The 18887-nt window shown below is 43.8% G+C and overlaps 1 protein-coding gene across 1 annotated transcript in view; it reads left to right on the top strand.

Annotated features, from left to right (window-relative positions):
• Positions 1-18887, top strand: part of ACOXL (acyl-CoA oxidase like) — a 376563-nt gene that overhangs the window by 98167 nt on the left and 259509 nt on the right. The window contains 1 exon segment of the mRNA XM_032243751.1: positions 10478-10512. Within this exon segment, the coding sequence (XP_032099642.1) occupies positions 10478-10512 (35 nt within the window).

Genomic DNA, 18887 nt, shown 5'->3' with positions numbered 1-18887 from the left:
ATAAAAAATATAATTGCTAAAAAGATACATATGATTAACTGTAGCAAAACATGTATAGATTTTGCATGCTGAAAATTATGTAATGATGATGATAAAAACCAAAGAAGATTCAAACAAATGGAGACATGTACCATGTTTATACATTGGAAGACTCCACCTGATAAAAATGTCAGTTCTCCCCAAATTGATATACAGATTTAATGCAATTCAAAATCTTAGCAAGGTTTTTATGTAAATATATCCAGAGTTATTCTAAAATTTATATGGAGAGCAAAAGAATAAACAATTCTGAAAAAGAAGAATAAAGTAGGTAGAATCAGTCTATCCAATTTCAAGATGTGTTATATAGCTACAGAAATCAAGACTGTGTGGTACTGGCAGAAAGATCTACAAATAGATTAATGGAGCAGATTAGGCATCCCAGAAATAGACTCAAACCAATTGCCCAGTTGATTCTTTACAAAGGTGCAAGAGTGATTCAATGGAGGAAAGATAGCTTTTTCCACAGTGCTGGAGTAATTGAACACCATACATGAAAAAACAAGCCTTATACAAGTCTTACACCTTACATAAAAATGACTCAAAAGGCGTCACAGACTTAAATGTAAAATTTAATACCATAAAACTTTTAGAAAAAAAAAGAAACCAGCCTGAGCAACATAGTGAGACCTCCTGTCTACTTAAGTAAATAAATAAAATTATCCAGGTGAGATGGCAGACACCTGTAGTCCCAGCTAATTGGGAGGAGTTTGAGACTTCAGTGAGCCATGATCATGCCACTGCACTTCACTCTGTGTGACAGAGCAAGACTCTGTCACAAAAAAAAGGAGAAACTCTTTGAGGCATAGGGCTAGACAAATAATTCTTAGACCTAACAGCCAAGGCTTGATTCCTTAAAGAACAAACTAGTAAGTTGGACTTCTTTCCCTCTGTGAAATACCTTGTTACAAAGATGAAATGACAAGTACAGAGTGGGAGAAAATATTGACAAATCACATATCTGACAAAGGACTAGTACGTAGAATATATAAAGAGCTCCAAAACTCAACAGTAAAAGCTGAGCAATCCAGTTATAAAATGGGTAAAAGAGATAAAGAGACGTTTCACTGAAAAGTCATACAGATGGCTAATAAGCACATGAAAAGATATTTAACATCACTATCTATTAGAGAAATGTAAATTAAACCCACAATTAGACATCACTACATTCCTATCAGAATAACTCAGGTTTATAAAGTGATAATGCCAAATGCTAGTAAGGATGTAGAAAAACAGCATTACTCATACATTTCTGGTGAGATTGTCAAGACTTTGGAAAACAAGTTAATAGCTTCTTATAAAACTAAACATGCAACTGCCATATAACTGAGCAGTTGTACTCCTGGACATTTTTTCAAAGAAATGAAAATGTATTTTTTTTCACAAATACTTGTGAATGAATGTTTATACCAACTTTATTCATGACTAATCACTCAACTGGAAGTAACCCAGATATCTTTCAACAGGTGAAAAGTTAAACAAACTGTGATGCATCTATACCACAGAACACTACTCAGCAATAAGACGGAATGAGCTATTGATACACGCTGTAACCTCGATGAATCTCTAGAGATTTTTTCTAAGAAAGTCCAGCCCTAAAGGTTACATCCCGTGTGATTATATTTGTACATAACATTCCTGAAATGACAAAATTATAGAAATGGAGAACAGATTAGTGGCCACCAGAGGCCAAGGAGTGGGCTGGGGAGGGAAGAAAGCAGGTGTGGCTACACATGGGCTCCATGAGGGATGCTTGTGGCAACAGAGTTGTTCTGTGGCCTGACTGTATCAGGGAAGTATCCTGCTTGTGATATTGTGCTAAATTTGTGAGCTGTTACCATTGTGAGATACTGGATGAAGGCTACCTGGGATCTTTCTGTATTATTTCTCTGTATAATTTCTTAGACCTGCATGTGAGTCTACAATTATCTCAACATAAACAGCTTAATTTTAAAAAATTATTTATTTTCCCTGCAACAGATTTCCTGAACTCTTTTTAGCAGTTGCTGTTGTATTTCATGTACTGTCTCATATGCTTGGGTGGAGGGTTCCTTTCTTTTTCTTACTTCTTTTGTGAATTTTGGAGGGTAAGAATTAGATCGAGGAGAAGGTAGCTGAAAACTAAGAAGGAGAAAAAGTGTTTTTCTGTATTTTTAAAACTCTCTGTGGGTCATACGTTGAAAAGCAATGTCCTTTCCTGGGTTTTGACTCGACTGTGACAGGGCCTGGGGATGAGAGTGGTCAACAAGCTGAGGTGAGGTCTCTGAGCTGCTGTGACTGACAGCCCATCAGTGGTCTTGCATGTTCCTGGGTGTAATGTCCCCAAATCCACCTTGGAAATGGTCTAACGTTTTTGTTACTGACCATGACTGAGGGTGTCACATTTATCCCCCTTGGTCCTTTCACTGTTCCTTTCCTTCTCTTTGTCCTCTTCCTTCTCTTCTGGATGAATCTCCTCTGACTTAATAATCAACAGCGATATTTGCCACGTAATAAGAATCACTTAAGTGATTATTTACCACTGAATGTTCCAGAGTGTGAGGTATTCTGGGATGTAAGAGATGCACAGAATCCGTAGCCATTGTCATGGTAATTTCTTTTAAGGCAGTCAGCTTTCTAGGAAAACACAGTGTATGGCTTATTCAAATTATCCATTAGCCAACCCTTCATTATCAAGAGAAGCAAAGGAACCAAAGTGCATAATTACTTTGTTTGAAACCTAAAGTCTAAGAAAAAGGTATTCATTGACAAGCTGTGAACACCAGAGAGGAACTGCCTGGAGTGAATTCAGTGGTTCCAGAGTTGGGTTAGCAGCCTTGGGTGTGGGGCACACACACACACGAGTAAGCAGCCCTGTCCTGCCATAATCCCAGTTTGCTGTGACAGATGATGTCCACTTAATATGACAAAAGTGACAGCCAATGTTCCTGAAGCCCATAACCATTGCCAGGTTCTGGCTCGAGAACTTCCTACCTGCTGTCCCCTGGTTAGAGTTCCCTCTCTGGAGGGGAGGTTGAGAGCAGAGGGTCCTGCAACCACCGAAGCCCCCGGCTTATGGGACTCCATCACTGGAAAACACCCAGCAAAAGGGACCCAAGGCGCCATTGCTGCAGAAACAGCAACTCAGGACTCACAACTTTTCACGTCTGGTTATATGGGAGACAAAGCAAGTCCTTAAGTGATCTCTGTGCTTTTCAAGCAGGGTTGTAACTTTTAGTCCAAAAAGTAGTGCCTGGGTCAGGCTCTTTGCAGGGAGCAATGAGGAATAGCAGCATAATGCATCTCAAATTTTCAGTCATTTGGGGCCTAAAGACTTAAAAACAACCTGTTTCCTTAGGTTAGTTAAACAACCAGTGTTTAAGTTTCAATGTTGGTTCTATATTGATTTCCATTGATTTAACAACTTGTCTTTTATATCAGCTTTTGAAAATTTCAGATATGAATTACTGGGTTTCCAGCAAATCTGGAAAGAGCCTACATATTATATTTATCTCTTTTTTTTTTTAACTGAAGCGTGACTTTTTCTTTAATTTCTTTAGTTGTTTTTTTTTTTTAATTTAATATCAAGGGATCAAGGAAGGGTAACATCATAACGTAAACTCCATTGTGAAAATACATTGCTGCTTTTTCTCCTTTTCCCTGTCTTGTTGTGTTGTTCCTCTTTTGGTGGGATGACAGAAAGGAACACAGAAAGGTGAGGGTGCTGCAGCTTGGTGAGGGACCACGGCTCGCCCTTGGCCTTGAGGAAACTGGCTCCATCCTTGCTTGTCAACAGTACTGTGCATTTCAGCAAGGTGCAGATACTTCTCCCTGCTGGTCTCCCATGAGCACCAGGAGGCCTCATCTCCTCCAGACCTGCCAGTCGGCCTGAACTCGTAGCGATCATGATGATGCCTGAAGTTGAATACAGAACATTGAAATGATCGAGAGGACATTAAATGCAAAAGGCATTTTATGCCTTTTTTTGGGCTGTGTCATCATTATCTGGCAGCTAATAAAAGCTTTGTCAGTACCACGGCAGGTTGCTCCGTTCTTTCCATACAGCATCTCATTCAGTGCTTCTCAAACTTGACTCTTGTAGGACCAGCTAAAATGCCTAAGTTTGTGACTACTTAGGTCTGGGTTTGGGCCTGAGAATTTGCATTTCTCACAAGTTCCTAGGGGAGACTGATACTGCTGGTCCTCATTTTTGAGGTCAAAATTAATTTGCCTAAAACAAGCTTATGGAGTAGGTAACTTTATCCTCATTTCACAATGAAGAAACAGACTGGAAAGGTCAGGGATTGGCCACAAAGTTTACTGTTACTTCCACCAGCATCTTTAAGCATCATTAGCTTATCAGCAGAAATAGCAAATGCCTAAGAAAGTCCTGGGAAGACATCCGTGGCGGAGACCCAGTGAGCTGTAGTGGGTGTGATGGGGTTTGAGAGTCAGGCCCATGGAATCAGTAAGATGTGGGGTGATGCCTGGGGACAACCAGTTCTGGAGGGGGCTGTGGAGATGGTGTGCTAGTGTTGCTTGTTATCATGAGAGAGAAGTGCTAGAAGGAGACCTGGGAAGGGGTTACAGAAATCTGTCCTGTGGATCACTTTCTTCCAGTCCTCACATCCTTGCTACCAGCATCTCATGGCTCTGTTTGAGTTGTATTCTGTGCTTGCTATGGTCCGGTTTGAATGGTATTGTGTGCTTGTGGCAGCCCTGTTTGAGTGGTATTCTGTGGGTGCTGTGGCCCTGTTTGAGTGGTATTCTGTGGGTTCTGTGGCCCTGTTTGTGTGGCATTCTGTGGGTTCTGTGGCCCTATTTGAGTGGCATTTTGTGCACCCTGTTTGAGTGATATTTTGTGTGTGCTGTCGCCCTGTTTGGGTGGTATTCTCTTCATGCCATGGCACTGTTTGTGTGATATTCTGTGGGTGCCATGGCCCTGTTTGGGTGGCATTCTGTGGGTGCTGTGGCCCTGTTTGAGTGGCATTCTGTGTGTGCCATGGCCCTGTTTGAGTGGTATTCTGTGGATGCCATGGCCCTGTTTGAGTGGTATTCTGTGTGTGTCATGGCCCTGTGTGAGTGGCATTCTGTGGGTGCTGTGGCCCTGTTTGAGTGGCATTCCGTGTGTGTCATGGCCCTGTATGAGTGGCATTCTGTGGGTGCTGTGGCCCTGTTTGAGTGGTATTCTGTGTGTGTCATGGCCTTGTATGAGTGGCATTCTGTGGGTGCTGTGGCCCTGTTTGAGTGGTATTCTGTGCATGCATGCCATGACCCTGTTTGAATGATGTTCCGTGGGTGTCGTGGCCCTGTTTGGTATTCTGTGCATGCTACGGTCCTGTTTGAGTGGCATTCTGTGGGTGCTTTGGCCCTGTTTGAATGCTATTCTGTGTGTGCCTTGCCACTGTTTGAATGGTATTCTGAATGTGCCTTGCCACTGTTTGAGTGGTATTCTATATATGCCTGGCTCTGTTTGAGTGGTAGTCTGTGGGTGCTATGGCCTTGTTTGAGTGTTTTCTGTGCATTCTGTGGCCCTGTTTGCGTGATAGTCTGTGGCTGCCGTGGCCCTGTTTGAGTGATATAGTCTGTGGCCCTGTTTGAGTGATATAGTCTGTGGTCCTGTTTGAGTGGTATTCTTTGGGTGCCATGGCCCTGTTTGAGTGGTTTCTGTGCATTCTGTGACCCTGTTTGAGTGGTGGTCTGTGGCCCTGTTTGCATGGTATTCTGCCCTTGTCATGCCTCTTCTTCCCTTCATGTTCCTTTTTCCACATTTTCTGTGGAAAGGGGATAGGAACAGTAACACTATGCAGAAGAGAAACAAATAACAATTTCTTGTAGTGTTTAGTTTGTGATGCACAATTCTCTAGGCCTTTGACATGAAAAAAGGAAAAATAAAGAAAAAGCTTCCCACAAGTTTGGGAAAGGGAGGGAAGCCTTGGAAGAAGTAGGCAGGCTCTTTCCAGATTTGTAACCTATACATAGATTCAGATCTGTCACCTACATATAGATTCAGATCTGCAGACCCATGTAGAGGATTGGCAGCAGGCAGGGTGCAAGGCAGGGTACAAGGCAGGTTGCAGGCGGGTGGCCCCTTGGCCAAATCCTGTTGACATGTTTTGCTTGGCTTGAGTCATATTTGAAAAACATTCAAATTAGTTTAAAACATAGACATTTTCATGATAAAAACTCCATTTTCCAGCCTTCCTTGAAGAATTGGGATCAGGGTGCTGGTGATTGGTGTCGGGGTGCTGGTGGGTTGATGGCTGCCTCTGTGAAAAGACCTGGCTCCTAGGTCATGGCCCCTCCAGCATGGGACAGGGGCCCTGGGGTGTGCCGCTGTACCTAACCTAGAAAGTTCTGGACTTGGACTTGGACCTGGGAGACTGAGGCTGGTGCTTCCTGGTCTCTCCCCTTCACCTGCGCCTGGCGGCCATGTGTGAGAGAGCACATCTTCAACAAGAGGCCCAGGGTACCTGCAAAAGATCAGATTCCCAGTGACATAGGGACATGGGGACCCTTGGTCAAGTGGGCATTTGGGAAGTGGTGCTTAGTAGCAATTGTGAACATAGAATCTCTCTGCTGCCTTCTAAGGTAGAATAAACCATTCCTTTCTTTTAAAAAAATTACAATATGTTTTAAAAATGTGTTTTAAAAAATTATTATTATTTTACAAGATCCATGAAGTCTACGTGGTGCTTTATAGGGCATATCTGGCTACAGCTGGTGTACTTCTGGGTGTTTTATGGCAAATTATTCTCAGATTACCCTTTAATGCAAGAAGGTCTGCCTGTTGTCTGAGCTCCCTGGGTCATATGGAAACCCCTCTGACTTGATGCAAAACAGCTGCCTTAGTCAGCTGTTCCAAAAAAGGAGCATTTTCAGGCTGAAGCAGCAGGAAAAGTTTTGAAATGTTGAATTACTCTTTCCTTGCCATTAAAATGTGATTTAATTTTGATGCTAACAAATTGTGTAAATCTAAAGCGAAGTACTCAGAATGGAGTTTGTTAAGTGTGTTCTGGCATTACTTACAGTATGCCCTGGGGGGACATTCCCCAGGGAGGACAGCACAAAATTTCACTGACCTCCATGTTCCAGGACCTCAGCCTGGATGAGGGTCAGGGGCCAACCCATGGGCCTCCCCCATTTCTCTTCTGGGTCCCTGCTGAGATAAGCAACAAAGGAGTCAATTGTCTGAGGCCTCCTTTTGTCTGAAGGGCTCCATGAGCCTCTCTGAATGCCAAAGTGTATCCATGTGCATGGATGAGCACATATGTATGAGTGTGCATGTGTGCATATGTGCTGATACACACGTGTGTGCATGTGTGTGTGCATATGCATACATGTATGCACATGTGAATAGACATGCACACAAGCACTGAAAGACTGCATGTGTGCATGTGCATGTCTGAATGTGGACAAGTAAACGTGTATGTGCCTGCATGTGTGCACACGTGTGAATGTGTGTTTGTGTGTGCATGTGTGTGCACACACACAGGCAGTGGTGAGGCTTAAAGAGTTTTTGAGTTGCAGATACATGAGAGCAGGTGAGGGGCCTTAGAGAGGATTGACCAGATGATGGAGGTTCCTAAGATAGAGGAGGAAAACATCTCATCTCTCAGGAGATCACACAGTTGCCCTTACCTGGCATTTGCTATGGCACAAAAAGCCTAGAGATTCTCCTACCTCCCCTGCTTTCTCTGTAGGAATGAGGAAGAGCAGGCATATGGAAGCTTCTTACACAGTTCATTTGCCTCATTGGTCTGTTGCAACCTGAGGTTTCAAGGAAAGACCCACAAGAACTTTTTTTTTAATTGCATTTTAGGTTTTGGGGTACATGTGAAGGACATGCAAGATAGTTGCATAGGTACACACATGGCATTGTGATTTGCTGCCTTCCTCCCCTTCACCTATATCTGGCATTTTTCTCCATGCTATCTCTCCCCAACTCCCCACCCCGCACTGTCCCTCCCCTATTTCCCTCCAACAGACCCCAGTGTGTAGTGCTCCCCTCCCTGTGTCCATGTGTTCTCATTATTCAACACCCGCCTATGAGTGAGAACATGCGGTGTTTGACCACAAGAACTTTTCTACACTGTTCCAGCCTTTGTTCAGGCCTTCCTCATTGAACCCAGTGCATTCTATGTGATATTTCAGCCATGTTTCCAGAATGACTGTGAAATACTCTGTTCCCATCCATCCTGGAAGTGGTTCCCTTGTAGCATGAGGGTTTTTCCCCTTCCCCAGTTGTCCTGTGCCCTTGCAGGGCCTATTCATTCAGACGCCTGCCGGGAGCCCTGACTGCTCTGTCGTTTGGTTTGAGCCATTCCTGTCCACTGGAGTTTCCTTGATTCACACCTTTTTCCTTAACAAGCTGTCCTTTTAAGAATGACAATAAAACGTATTTTATTCAGAAGCCAGGAAAAGACTCATAAAAACGCCTCATTGAAATTCATCTTTGTGAAAGATTCATCTTGCAGCCCCCTTTAACCAGCACAGCTGTCACTAGCAACTTTTTCTGTTTTTTTCTTCTTGTCCTTCCCACCCCATTTCCTCTCCCTACTCCAGCAAGGGCTTATCTTTCAACTGTGGAGAAGCCACCAATTAAACTGTACTCCAAAGCTTATCAAAATATTCAGTCAGTAAAATTATCTTATAATTAGCCTCACTGTAAGCCAGAACGTTTTAATCCCAGGAAACGTAAAGTTATCCGGCATGTGAAATCTGTAAATTGCTCATCCTGACCTTCTGGCTACAGTTTCTGCTTTTCTTTCTTTCCCAAAGTAATTTCTTCCTTGTTCTTTAAATTCTTGATTGTCTCTGAGGCATCTTCTTCTTCTGTTTGCTTAAGTTTCAAAGAAAACTTACTCCTAGTTGAGATAGAGAATTGAAAAGTTCAGGTGAATCAACCTGATTTTATATATTTCATGTCTTCACGTTTAGCTGTTCTTTTTGCAGACAGGAGCCTCTGATTGCTGATGGCTCGTCCTTGTTGGTCTCGTACTTTGGATGCCTGCAGTGATATGCATGGCTGAATTTTTCTGGAGCCCAGCTATTCAAACAGTGTCTGGGGGTTCTGCAGGGTGTCGCGCTGGGCAGGGGTGTTGGACTTTTTTATTTCAACCATTTCTCTTCTCATAGCTCTCCCTCTCCATTCACCCTCCCACTGCCACGGGACCCTTCTGTCATCTTGCACCACCTGGGACGCACCATGAATGTTATGTCCCCACCCCAATCCTATTCAGACCAGCATCAAGGGAACCATAAGTGATGTTTGGGGATCTTAAGGTGGAACTTAGACTCCGGCTACAGAAATGATATTCAGATGATCTTTAGGTTCTTAACTATTGTGAGCTTCTTAAACTAGTCTTGCTGTAGGTATGAGTGGGATAATGAGATTTACACAGGCATGTTTGACCGTTCATCGCTTGTTGCATAACAAAATATTTTTGAAGTTCCCAAAACTCATTGAAAAATTAAATGTTGGAATGTACTAAATTTTGATAAATGGAGTATTGCCTGCATATAGTGTTACTAGTGGTAGTTATTATTTACAGAGTTTTTCCTATCTGTCACACAGTAGTCATACACATACATACACCAAGATATAAACACACAAATATAGAAAAATTGCTTCATCCTTACATTAATTCTGTGAGAAAGTAGTTATTTTGCCCATTTTACAGTTGGGAAAATTGAGGCTCCCACAGTTTCAATAACTTGCTGATGCAACTGAATTTGACTGGCTGGCCTGACTCTTGCTACCCCTTCTGTGAACTATCCCATGTCATGTGATTTGACCCCCACCTATGCTTGAGAGTTTTCCGCATCCCCCGCTGCAGAGTAAAGAGGAAATCACAGTTCACCTCAACCTCCACTTGTTGCTGTGCCCAACAACTGAGTGCACTGTATCTTGATGTCACATGTGAATTTCAGGCTCAATTTATTTGCTGACCTCAGAGCTGAGGCTTGCTGGCCTTGAGCTTACAGGATCAGTGTGAAGGCTGTGATGATCCTGTAGGGAGACTCTGGTCCAGGTGGCCTGGGCTCCACTTGGTGCTCCTAGGGTAGGAGATAGAGAAGGGACCAGCTCCCAGGACCCCACCATGTGTGGCTGTGTTCCCCTAATACCACCCTTGGAATCGCCACATGCTCCAATTCCATCTTTTTGTGACTGTGTCTCGGAGGAAGAAGACCCATATTTAGGAAGGCGTTTCTATTGAGAGACACCTGCTGTCTAATCCACAAGTAAATATTTTACGCCTCTTTAAGTCTCTTTAAAAATACAGATTTTCTTTAGGAACTAAGTTGAAACTAAATATGTCATAAAATATGTTGATTTTGAAGCATTAACTGTAGGAAATTTTAGGAAATCTTTAAAACATAATCATGCCAATTTAATTTTCTTGTGAATTCTGCATATTCTTGACATTTCTTCGTTTTTCTCTCTTTTTAATTACAGCTTGGGTTGACGATAGCCATTCGCTACAGTCACAGGTAAATGTTTACCTTTTTGTTTCTTTTAAGAATTATCCTTATTAGTTTGTAGCTCTTGGTTTGCTTAAGTCTCAGGTTTTGAGCTTTTTTTTGGTGGCTGCTTCCCTGTGATGTCAGTGTCACAGATGGAATTGTTCTAGTTGCTTGATTGGCAACAGCATATTGCTATTTAGAGGAATGAGGTCTTGTGAAAACGTGGTGGTAGATAGCACATTTCTTTTCTTTCTTTTCTTTTTTTTTTTTTAAAAAGGGATATTCTAGGTCATGACATAGAAGCACTATCTGGGTAATGTTCTCACTCTTAAAAGAGTGAGACACTCTTAGTGTGTCCCTGAAAACAGGAACACCCTGCACGAGAGGTGAGTCCCAGCAGAGAAACCCAGCAAGAGTTTGTCTGTGCAGCCCTAGATACCCACTCCATGCTGGGCCTCTCTCTCTGTGTCTTAGGATGCCTGACAATGGCAAAAAGCCCTATTTTTGTCTTGCTTCATGATTTCTACCTTGGTCTCAACTGTATGACACTGATGAAAAATGTTTGTTTTTTGTGACGGTATCAACCTTTTCCCCTTGCATGTGTCAAAATGCATTGAGATGTTAAAGTAAGATCCAGCCCTAGTGGAGGGGTGATAAGCAGGGTCCTTCCTGTCCCTACAAAAACTGTGCTCGCAGCCTCCCGAAGTGCCACTCTCTGGTCATAGGCTTTGGGCTTGGGGATGTCTACTCAGCTGCCCGCAAACAACCCAGAGTCATCTAATTTCAAAACAAGTTTTCCTCCTAAAAATGCTCATAACGAGGGTATGCATGGTTTCAATATACATGTGAATTGGGCAATTGTAAGCAATCCCTGAGACCTAGGAAGCTGCAGGGGAGCCATGTAGATTGCAGCAGGAAGAGGGCAGGAGAGTTCTCAGCCCTTAGAATGAGACTGTGGGAAGAAAGGTGCTTTTGTGGGACATTTCTGGAGACTTGTGAAAGAAACTGCTCCAGAGAGGCTCAAGGTCATGGAAGGCAAAGAAATATATTTTCCTGGCCCATTGCTAGGTACATGGCTGAGTCCCCATAGAAAAGTCAGATTAACTAGAGAAAGCATGCAAATTTATTTAATATAAGCTCTACATAACATGGGAGCTCTCACAAGGAACTAAAAACCCAAAGTAACAGAGGAACCTGTATGTTTTTAATGTTAGTTTGATGGAGAAGTGGACAGTTATGGAGATGGATAATTGGACAAAGAGGGTATGATCTAATGGTGATAAACTGGGCGGGAGATTGAGGACTTGACAAATTTAGCCTGTTTGTTCAGATTCTTCTCTGTGGTCCTGTGTCTTCAGAGATAAGTATTTCTCTGGGTATATGGAGGCTACCACTTGAATGAGTTTTATGGCTTGTATCAGGGGAGGAGGGGAAGGGGAAGGTGAGAGTGACCTTCCTGCTTCTGCTGTTTTCTCAAATGTCAAGGTGCTGTTTTCTCAAATGCTGAGGTGTCCTATCAATTGCTTGTATGTTTCCAGTTCTATGCATGCATGATGCATGTCCATGACAAAAGTGTGGCATCCTGGAGAAGGGTGTTTTTCCCTTGTAAGCCCAGCTAGGCTCCTGCAGCTGCTGAGGCACACAGCTACAGCACACTTAGGAGGAAGTATGGTACGCACACAGACCTCTAACCCTAAAGCCAACTGTGTGTGGTATAGTGGGGTACGGTGCGTGTGAAGTGCTCTCTCCAGAACTTGGAGGAGCCTGTTTTTCTAGAATGTTCTCAAGGTAGACTGCTCCAGAAATAAGACAGCTAAGATCTTGCTCTGGTTCAGAGACAAACATGCTCTTCCCCATGATGTCTCACTATGTTGCAAGGGCTGGTTTTGAGCTCCTAGACTCAAGTAATCCTCTTGTCTCAGCCTCCCAAATTGCTGGGATTACAGGAGTGAGCCACCATGCCTGGCCAATGGAGGCTTCTGAGAGGAAATAAGTCTTAAACCATTCCTGTTCCTCTAAAGTGTGAAAGTGGCAGGAAGCCCAGCTGACTCGGAGATGCCCCTGATAGGCTGATAACAAAGGTCTCTCAGAACACATAGTCTTTAAATTGCTGTCTGGCATTGCTGTGGAGGAGAGGGAGAGTTTGGGGAGAGCATGGAGGTGTGGGGTGGATCCTGGCTGCTTCAGATTGCTTCTGTAGTCCTACTAGTTCAACCTTGACCCCAAACTTAGAACCTACTCCTCAAACAAGCCCTGCAGAGAATTGGACGGAATGCAAGGAGGAAGTTAGCAGCTTATCCATTGTACATGAGCTTGCCTCTTCAGGCTCCAGCCCCAACCTTCTGTGCTCTCCTCTCAACAGGAGATATCCTAACACATGTGGCTTCCCTGCTGTGTTTCCAGGGTTGTTTGTCTCCAGGCTGTCTTTACCACCTTTAAGGTGTCAAGTGCAGAGCACTTAACAAATATTATGGATAGTTATGTAAGTGCCACAAAAAGCAAGCAAAAATCTCAGTAAGTGGGAGAAGTGACAACTGAAAGTGATGATATTGAGGAGAAGGAAAGTGAAGACATCTGTGGAGGCTCCCTTGCAAGTTCCAAGGTCCTTCACCATCTCCCTTGGGGTCTGGGGACCAGGGAGTAGGTGGTGGCCCAGTGAAGCCAGTATTCACAAAAGGCTGCCCTCAGCGAGTGGTGTCATCTGTAGAGGAGTCTGAAGACTTTGGGAGCACAAAGACTGATTAGACAGTGATTGCAGTAACTCAGAGACAGCATGAGGACTTTCTAGGCTTGGCTGTGCCTCTCACAAAATGTGGATGTCAGACGATTCACACAAGCCAAACTGAGGAGAGTTACTGAGGAGCATGTGATCTGCTTGAGGACTGACATCTTCAGTACTGTGGAAATGGAGAAGGGATGATCAAAGGGTTGTGTTTTCTAAAAATTATTTCTGAAACATAAGGAATTCTGATTTTAAAATTCTGGGAAGTACAACAGCATTTGTAAATTTGTGGTGGGACAAACCGACCTTCTGGGAAATCCCCATTTTCCCAGAATTGAAGACACTTCGTGAGGCGTCACTGAAGAGCTGTTTGCAGGTCAGGCCTCTTCTTCCCCATGGGCACAGGAGGAACTGACCTTTCCTCTTAGAAGCCTGCAGGTCACCGTGGCTCTTCTTTTTTTTTTTGGAGACAGAGTCTTGCTCTGTCATCCAGGCTGGAATGTAGTAGCGTGATCTCAGTTCACTGCAACCTCTGCCAACTGGGTTCAAGCAATTCTCATACCTCAGCCTCCTGAGTAGCTGGGATTACAGGCACCCACCACCATGCCTGGTTAATTTTTGTACTTTTAGTAGAGACAGGGTTTTACCATGTTAGCCAGGCTGGTCTCGAACTCCTGACCTCAAGGGATCCACCTGCCTCGGCCTCCCAAAGTGCTGGGATTACAGACATGAGGCACCATGCCCGGCCACTGTGACTCTTTTGCTCCTTCTTAAACCTGGCCTTTCCACCTACCTCTCCCCTCATCCAGGAGGAGGGAGATGAGGGATGTAGGTTTCTGGTTGAGTTCCCTCTTTAAAAATCCTATTTGCTTGTTTGGACTGGCTGAAACTTCTATCCTTTTGTTGATTACTTTTTATGTGTGTTGTGAAATTTACCTAACATAAAATTAGCCATTTGTTTTAGTCTGTTTGTGCTGCTATTACAAAATACCATAGACTGGGTACTGTATAAAGAACAGAAATTTATTTTTTCACAGTCCTGGAGTCTGGGAGGGCCAAGACAAAGGTGCCAGCAGATTCAGTCATCAGGTGAGGGCCTGTTCCATGCTTCCAAGATGGTGCCTTATTGCTGCAGCCAAGGGAAGGGAGGAGGGCTGTGTTCTCACGTGTCAGAAGGGAGAAGTGCAGAGGGGAAGGCTTCATGAAGCCTCTTTATAAGTGTCTTCATCTCATTCATGAGAGAGGGAGCCCGCATGGCCAAATCACATTTTAAAGGCCCCACCTCTTAATACCGTCACGTTGGCCATTAAGTTTCAACACCTGAATTTTTGAGGGAACACATGCAAACCCTAGCACCATTTTAACAATTTCGAAGTATATAGTTTAGTGGCATTAAGTACATTCTCACTGTTGTGCAATCAGCATCACTGTCTATCTCCAGAACTTTTTCAGCATTGCAAACTGTAACTCCACACCCATTAATTAAACAAGAAATTCCCTTCCCTAACCCCTCTCCAATTCCTGAAAGCCACCATTTTACTTCTTGTCTCTATAAGCTGGACTATTCTAGGGACTTTATATTAGCGGGATAATATAGTATTCGTCTTTTTGTGCCTACCTTGTTTTACTTTGCATAATTCTTCAAGATTTATGCATATTGTAGAATATACTGGAAGTTTATTTCTTTCTAAGGCTGAATAATATTCCATAGCATGTATAGGCCACATTTGGTTTATTCATTCATCCAGCAGTGGACACTTGGAATGCTCCCACCTCTTTGTCATTGTGAATAATGCTGTATGAATTTGGATATACAAATATCTCTTTGACACCCTGCTTTCAGTTATTTTGGGTACATGCCCAGAAGTGGAATTCCCAAATCATAGGGTAATTCTAAGTTTCAGTTTTTGAGGAGTGGCCATACTGTTTTCCTATCGATTATCATTTCCCTTGTCATGTTGACCCAGAACTCAGATGCCAGAGTTGAGGTCTTTCTAGGTCTTCTTTGTATGGGCAGGGATACCCTTGGCATCAAGATTTGGGACTTTATATTCTAATGACCAGATCTGCTTCCAAAATTCTAACTAAAGTATCAGGACCAAGAGAGATCGTGGAGAAAACCCCAGCAGACTCCTTTAGAAGATGGGAGAGGGGATGAAGGAAAGCAGGACAGGAAAACATGGTTCCAAAATGACAGTATTGGAAAGATGGGTTTACTCTTGAAGAAGAACGGATTTTGGGGTCTTAAAGGAGATGAATGTGGGGAGGAGGGAAAGAGGTCACTACAATTCTATAACCTTGGCCAGCCAGCAGTACCTCTCAGGCTGCTGCAGACACGGGGGGGCAGGATTGTGTCAGAGCTAGAGGGGCTTTTGTATGGCAACAGAAGACTTGAGGACCGAAGGAGGCCTGATTTTGTTTGCATGCATATGCAGCAGTGCTTCAGCTGTTAAATCTCCTTTATTCAAATGAAGAGTGTTCAAGGTGAGACCATCCCCCGCATGTGAGCATTTAAGTGTACACACACACACACACACACACACACACACAGTCTAACACTTGCGCACCCCAACCACTTCCACTGCTGCCCCCAGACACCTCTAAGTCTTGCTAGAGGAGTTATTAAAGTTATTCCAGATCTGTCTGTGATATAGAGGGGTGTGTGTGCGTGTGTGTGTGTGTGTGTGTGTGACTTCATGTGGGCATGTGGGCAGGGAGCTGAAGGGTCGGGAAGTAGGGAAAAAATCATCATATTTTGATGGTATAAATGTACCAAGCAAGGAGAGCCTCTGCCATGACTGCCTGTGTGTTTAACAACAGGTTCTGCTCATGTTTCATTTATTATCATGGTGTTTTAATTTATTTTTGTAAAGTCAAGCCATTTTCACAGAGTGGAAAATTGTCTCTTGATGTTCATTCCCCACTGTTTGGCTTGAGGTTTTGGGGTGGAATCCACACAGTGGTGACAGCTGGGTTACCCCCAGAAGTGCCCTTTGCAGATAACAGCTCTCAGGGCCCCATCACCCACACAGTGGGGAACAATTTCCCCACTGTGTGGGTGTTTTGTTTTTTTCTTTTTCTACAAGATTGAAAGAGAGTTTAGATGTTCTTCCTGCCTGACCCAGTGCAGCAGAGTGAAGCAGGCTGCTCCCTCCTGGTGAGTACCCCTGGGCTGAGATGAAAGAGGAAACCGGCTCAGAGGTGAGCATCTCACCTTTGGCTCTCACTTGCCTGATAACGGAGAGAACATGTGAACTAGCAGCATGGAATTTTTGCTCATGCCACTTATGCCTGTATTTCTAAGAAGAGCTCATGAGAGTGGAGGATGAGAGCAGTGAACTAACTCCTAAGAGAATGACTTTGCTTTGTTTTTTGTTAGTTATGTTTCTTTAATAAACGAGGAAGGAAGCAAATTTTCCATTTGGTTCTGTGATAGTTAAATGAAGGTCCACAGAAGTGTGACTCTTAAGCAAAGTCTAAACGTGGTTCTTTCCCACGACTGACTTCTTTCTACTGGTTTCTCACCTAAGAAAGGCTAAATTTGGTATCCCATTCAGGGCTGTGCCCAAACCTAATATGGGAGTTACAGTCACCAGCCCCGTAAGAGGCTCTGGCATCCCTCGAGGGCTGGACGGGGAGAGAGAGTTGGGGAATCTGCGTGCGATCGGACTGCACAGTGTGACTGTCCCTGACCTAGACTATTGGGGGCCTGTCCTTACAACAAAGTACAGACCCCGGGTGATTAAGCAGTCATTCTGAGACTGTGCTCGTGTTTTTCTTTAGAATGAACCCAGATGGCCTAGCAAGAAGTGAAGGGGTTGTGTACTTTTGTGTTCTGATTTAGATTAGAAGAGGAGCTGGAAGTTCATAGATGAATCAGAATGCTTATTGAATGGACAGGCAGCATCAATGAGCAAATGAAATTGCCATCTTGAAATACAAAAGGGAGGAAAAGACCAGAACCACGGCCATCAGGCCTATTGGATTTTGATTTCAAGTGTTGGCGTATAAATACCTAGCAACTCCCATTTGGGGCTGGTTTGATCTTGTGGAGACAGCTGGGGAGACTGTTGTTCTCCAAATTTTGTAAAAATAAACAAAAATGCCTTTCTGCCCTTTTTTCCCCTTCCAGCGAATAGTTGTTTCTGTCACTGGGACTCTCTGGTTGACTGTTCCATCTGTCTTTTTTTCAAACTTCACAGTGAGGCTCCAACCAGATATGCACAGGGTTGCCAAGAAATTATTCAACCCCAATGGTATAATCTTAAAACAAAGCCTTCTTTTGGATGGTTGTGTTTTTGATGGCCTTAACACAAAATATTACCCCTAAAGGTTGTCCTATGAATATTCATGAAGATCCCAAGTCATATGCTTTTCCTTAGCGAGACCCTTGAGCACTGAGGGTAGTTGTCGGTGTCTCATGGGACTGTGGATTTGCTAGGAGCAGGGTAAATACCCTTCAGGGTCCAGGGGTTAATGTAGCAGATGGATGTGTCTTTCTGTACCTCTCGTATTCCCTTTAGTCTTCTGTCTCCTTTGGGTTGGTAGCCTTGTCCTTTCAGTGCCTTCTCCTCTGACCACATGGCCATTTCCCAGTCAAACCTGCTCATGGCATGTCTGCTGCCACACCCACAGGGTGGTCTCCAGGGATCCTCAGATCTGAACACTCTCCTCCTACTAAGAAGTGGTTTTCTTAGTGGGCTTCCCTGCTTAGGAAGTAAAATCCTGACCTTTAGCACAGGATTCAGACCTCACTCCCAACCCCTGTCTCCTCATGCTGAGCTTCCTGTCACATCCACCCCTTGCTTTTGCTGTTTCCCCTGGAGGATTAACTTCCCTTCTCAGACCAGTGAACTCAACCTCCAACAGCCCCCTTTTATCATCTCCTTTGTAGATCTATCAGGGAACCGTGCTCCATGCTCTTTTCTATTGTTGGGTCTCAGGGCTGCTTCTCAGGTCAGAGCCCAGCTCTATGTCTTCTCCTTCCTGTCTCCTCAGGCAGTAGGTGGGAAAGGCAGGCAGCCTCCCTATTCCCTCCACACATGCCCCTCTACATCCTTCGAGCCAAGGCCATTTAACAAAGCCATACTATGTCCACAGGTCTGGGAGGAACTGGTTCATCTTTCTTGAATGATAGCCTCCTGAAAAATGACCCTTCCCTTACTTTGAAAAGACTAAGACACCCACATGAAATTGATTAGGAGATTCAACACAGCTCAAATTAAAATCCCAGTAAGATTTTGTGTAGAAATTGGCAAGATAATTAAAAAATTTTTATGTAAAGGCAAAATAACTAGGCTGAGCACCATGGGTCACGCTTGTAATCCCAGCACTTTGGGACGCCAAGGCAGGTGGATCATCTGAGGTCAGGAGTTTGAGACCAGGCGGGCCAATACGGTAAACCTGGACTCTACTAAAAATACAAAAATTAACTGGGTGTGGTGGCATGTGCCTGTAATCCCAGCTACTCAGGAGGCTAAGGCAGGAGAATTGCTTGAACCAGAAAGGTGGAGGTTGCAGTGAGCTGAGATTGTGCCACTGTAATCCAGATTGGGTGGCAGAGTGAGAAAAAAACAAAATGAAGCACAACAGCAGCAAACAGAACTAGACCGGTCAGGCAATTTTGAGAAAGAACAGAGTTGGAAGACTTCCAGTACCTCATTTTCAGATTTGCTGTAAA

This window comes from Sapajus apella, unplaced genomic scaffold (genome assembly GCF_009761245.1).
Source record: "Sapajus apella isolate SASKATOON/1434 unplaced genomic scaffold, GSC_monkey_1.0 scaffold52, whole genome shotgun sequence".
Taxonomy (NCBI): Eukaryota; Metazoa; Chordata; class Mammalia; order Primates; family Cebidae; genus Sapajus; species Sapajus apella.
The sequence above is the reverse complement of the archived record's forward strand: the minus strand, read 5'-3'. Positions and strand labels throughout refer to the sequence as shown.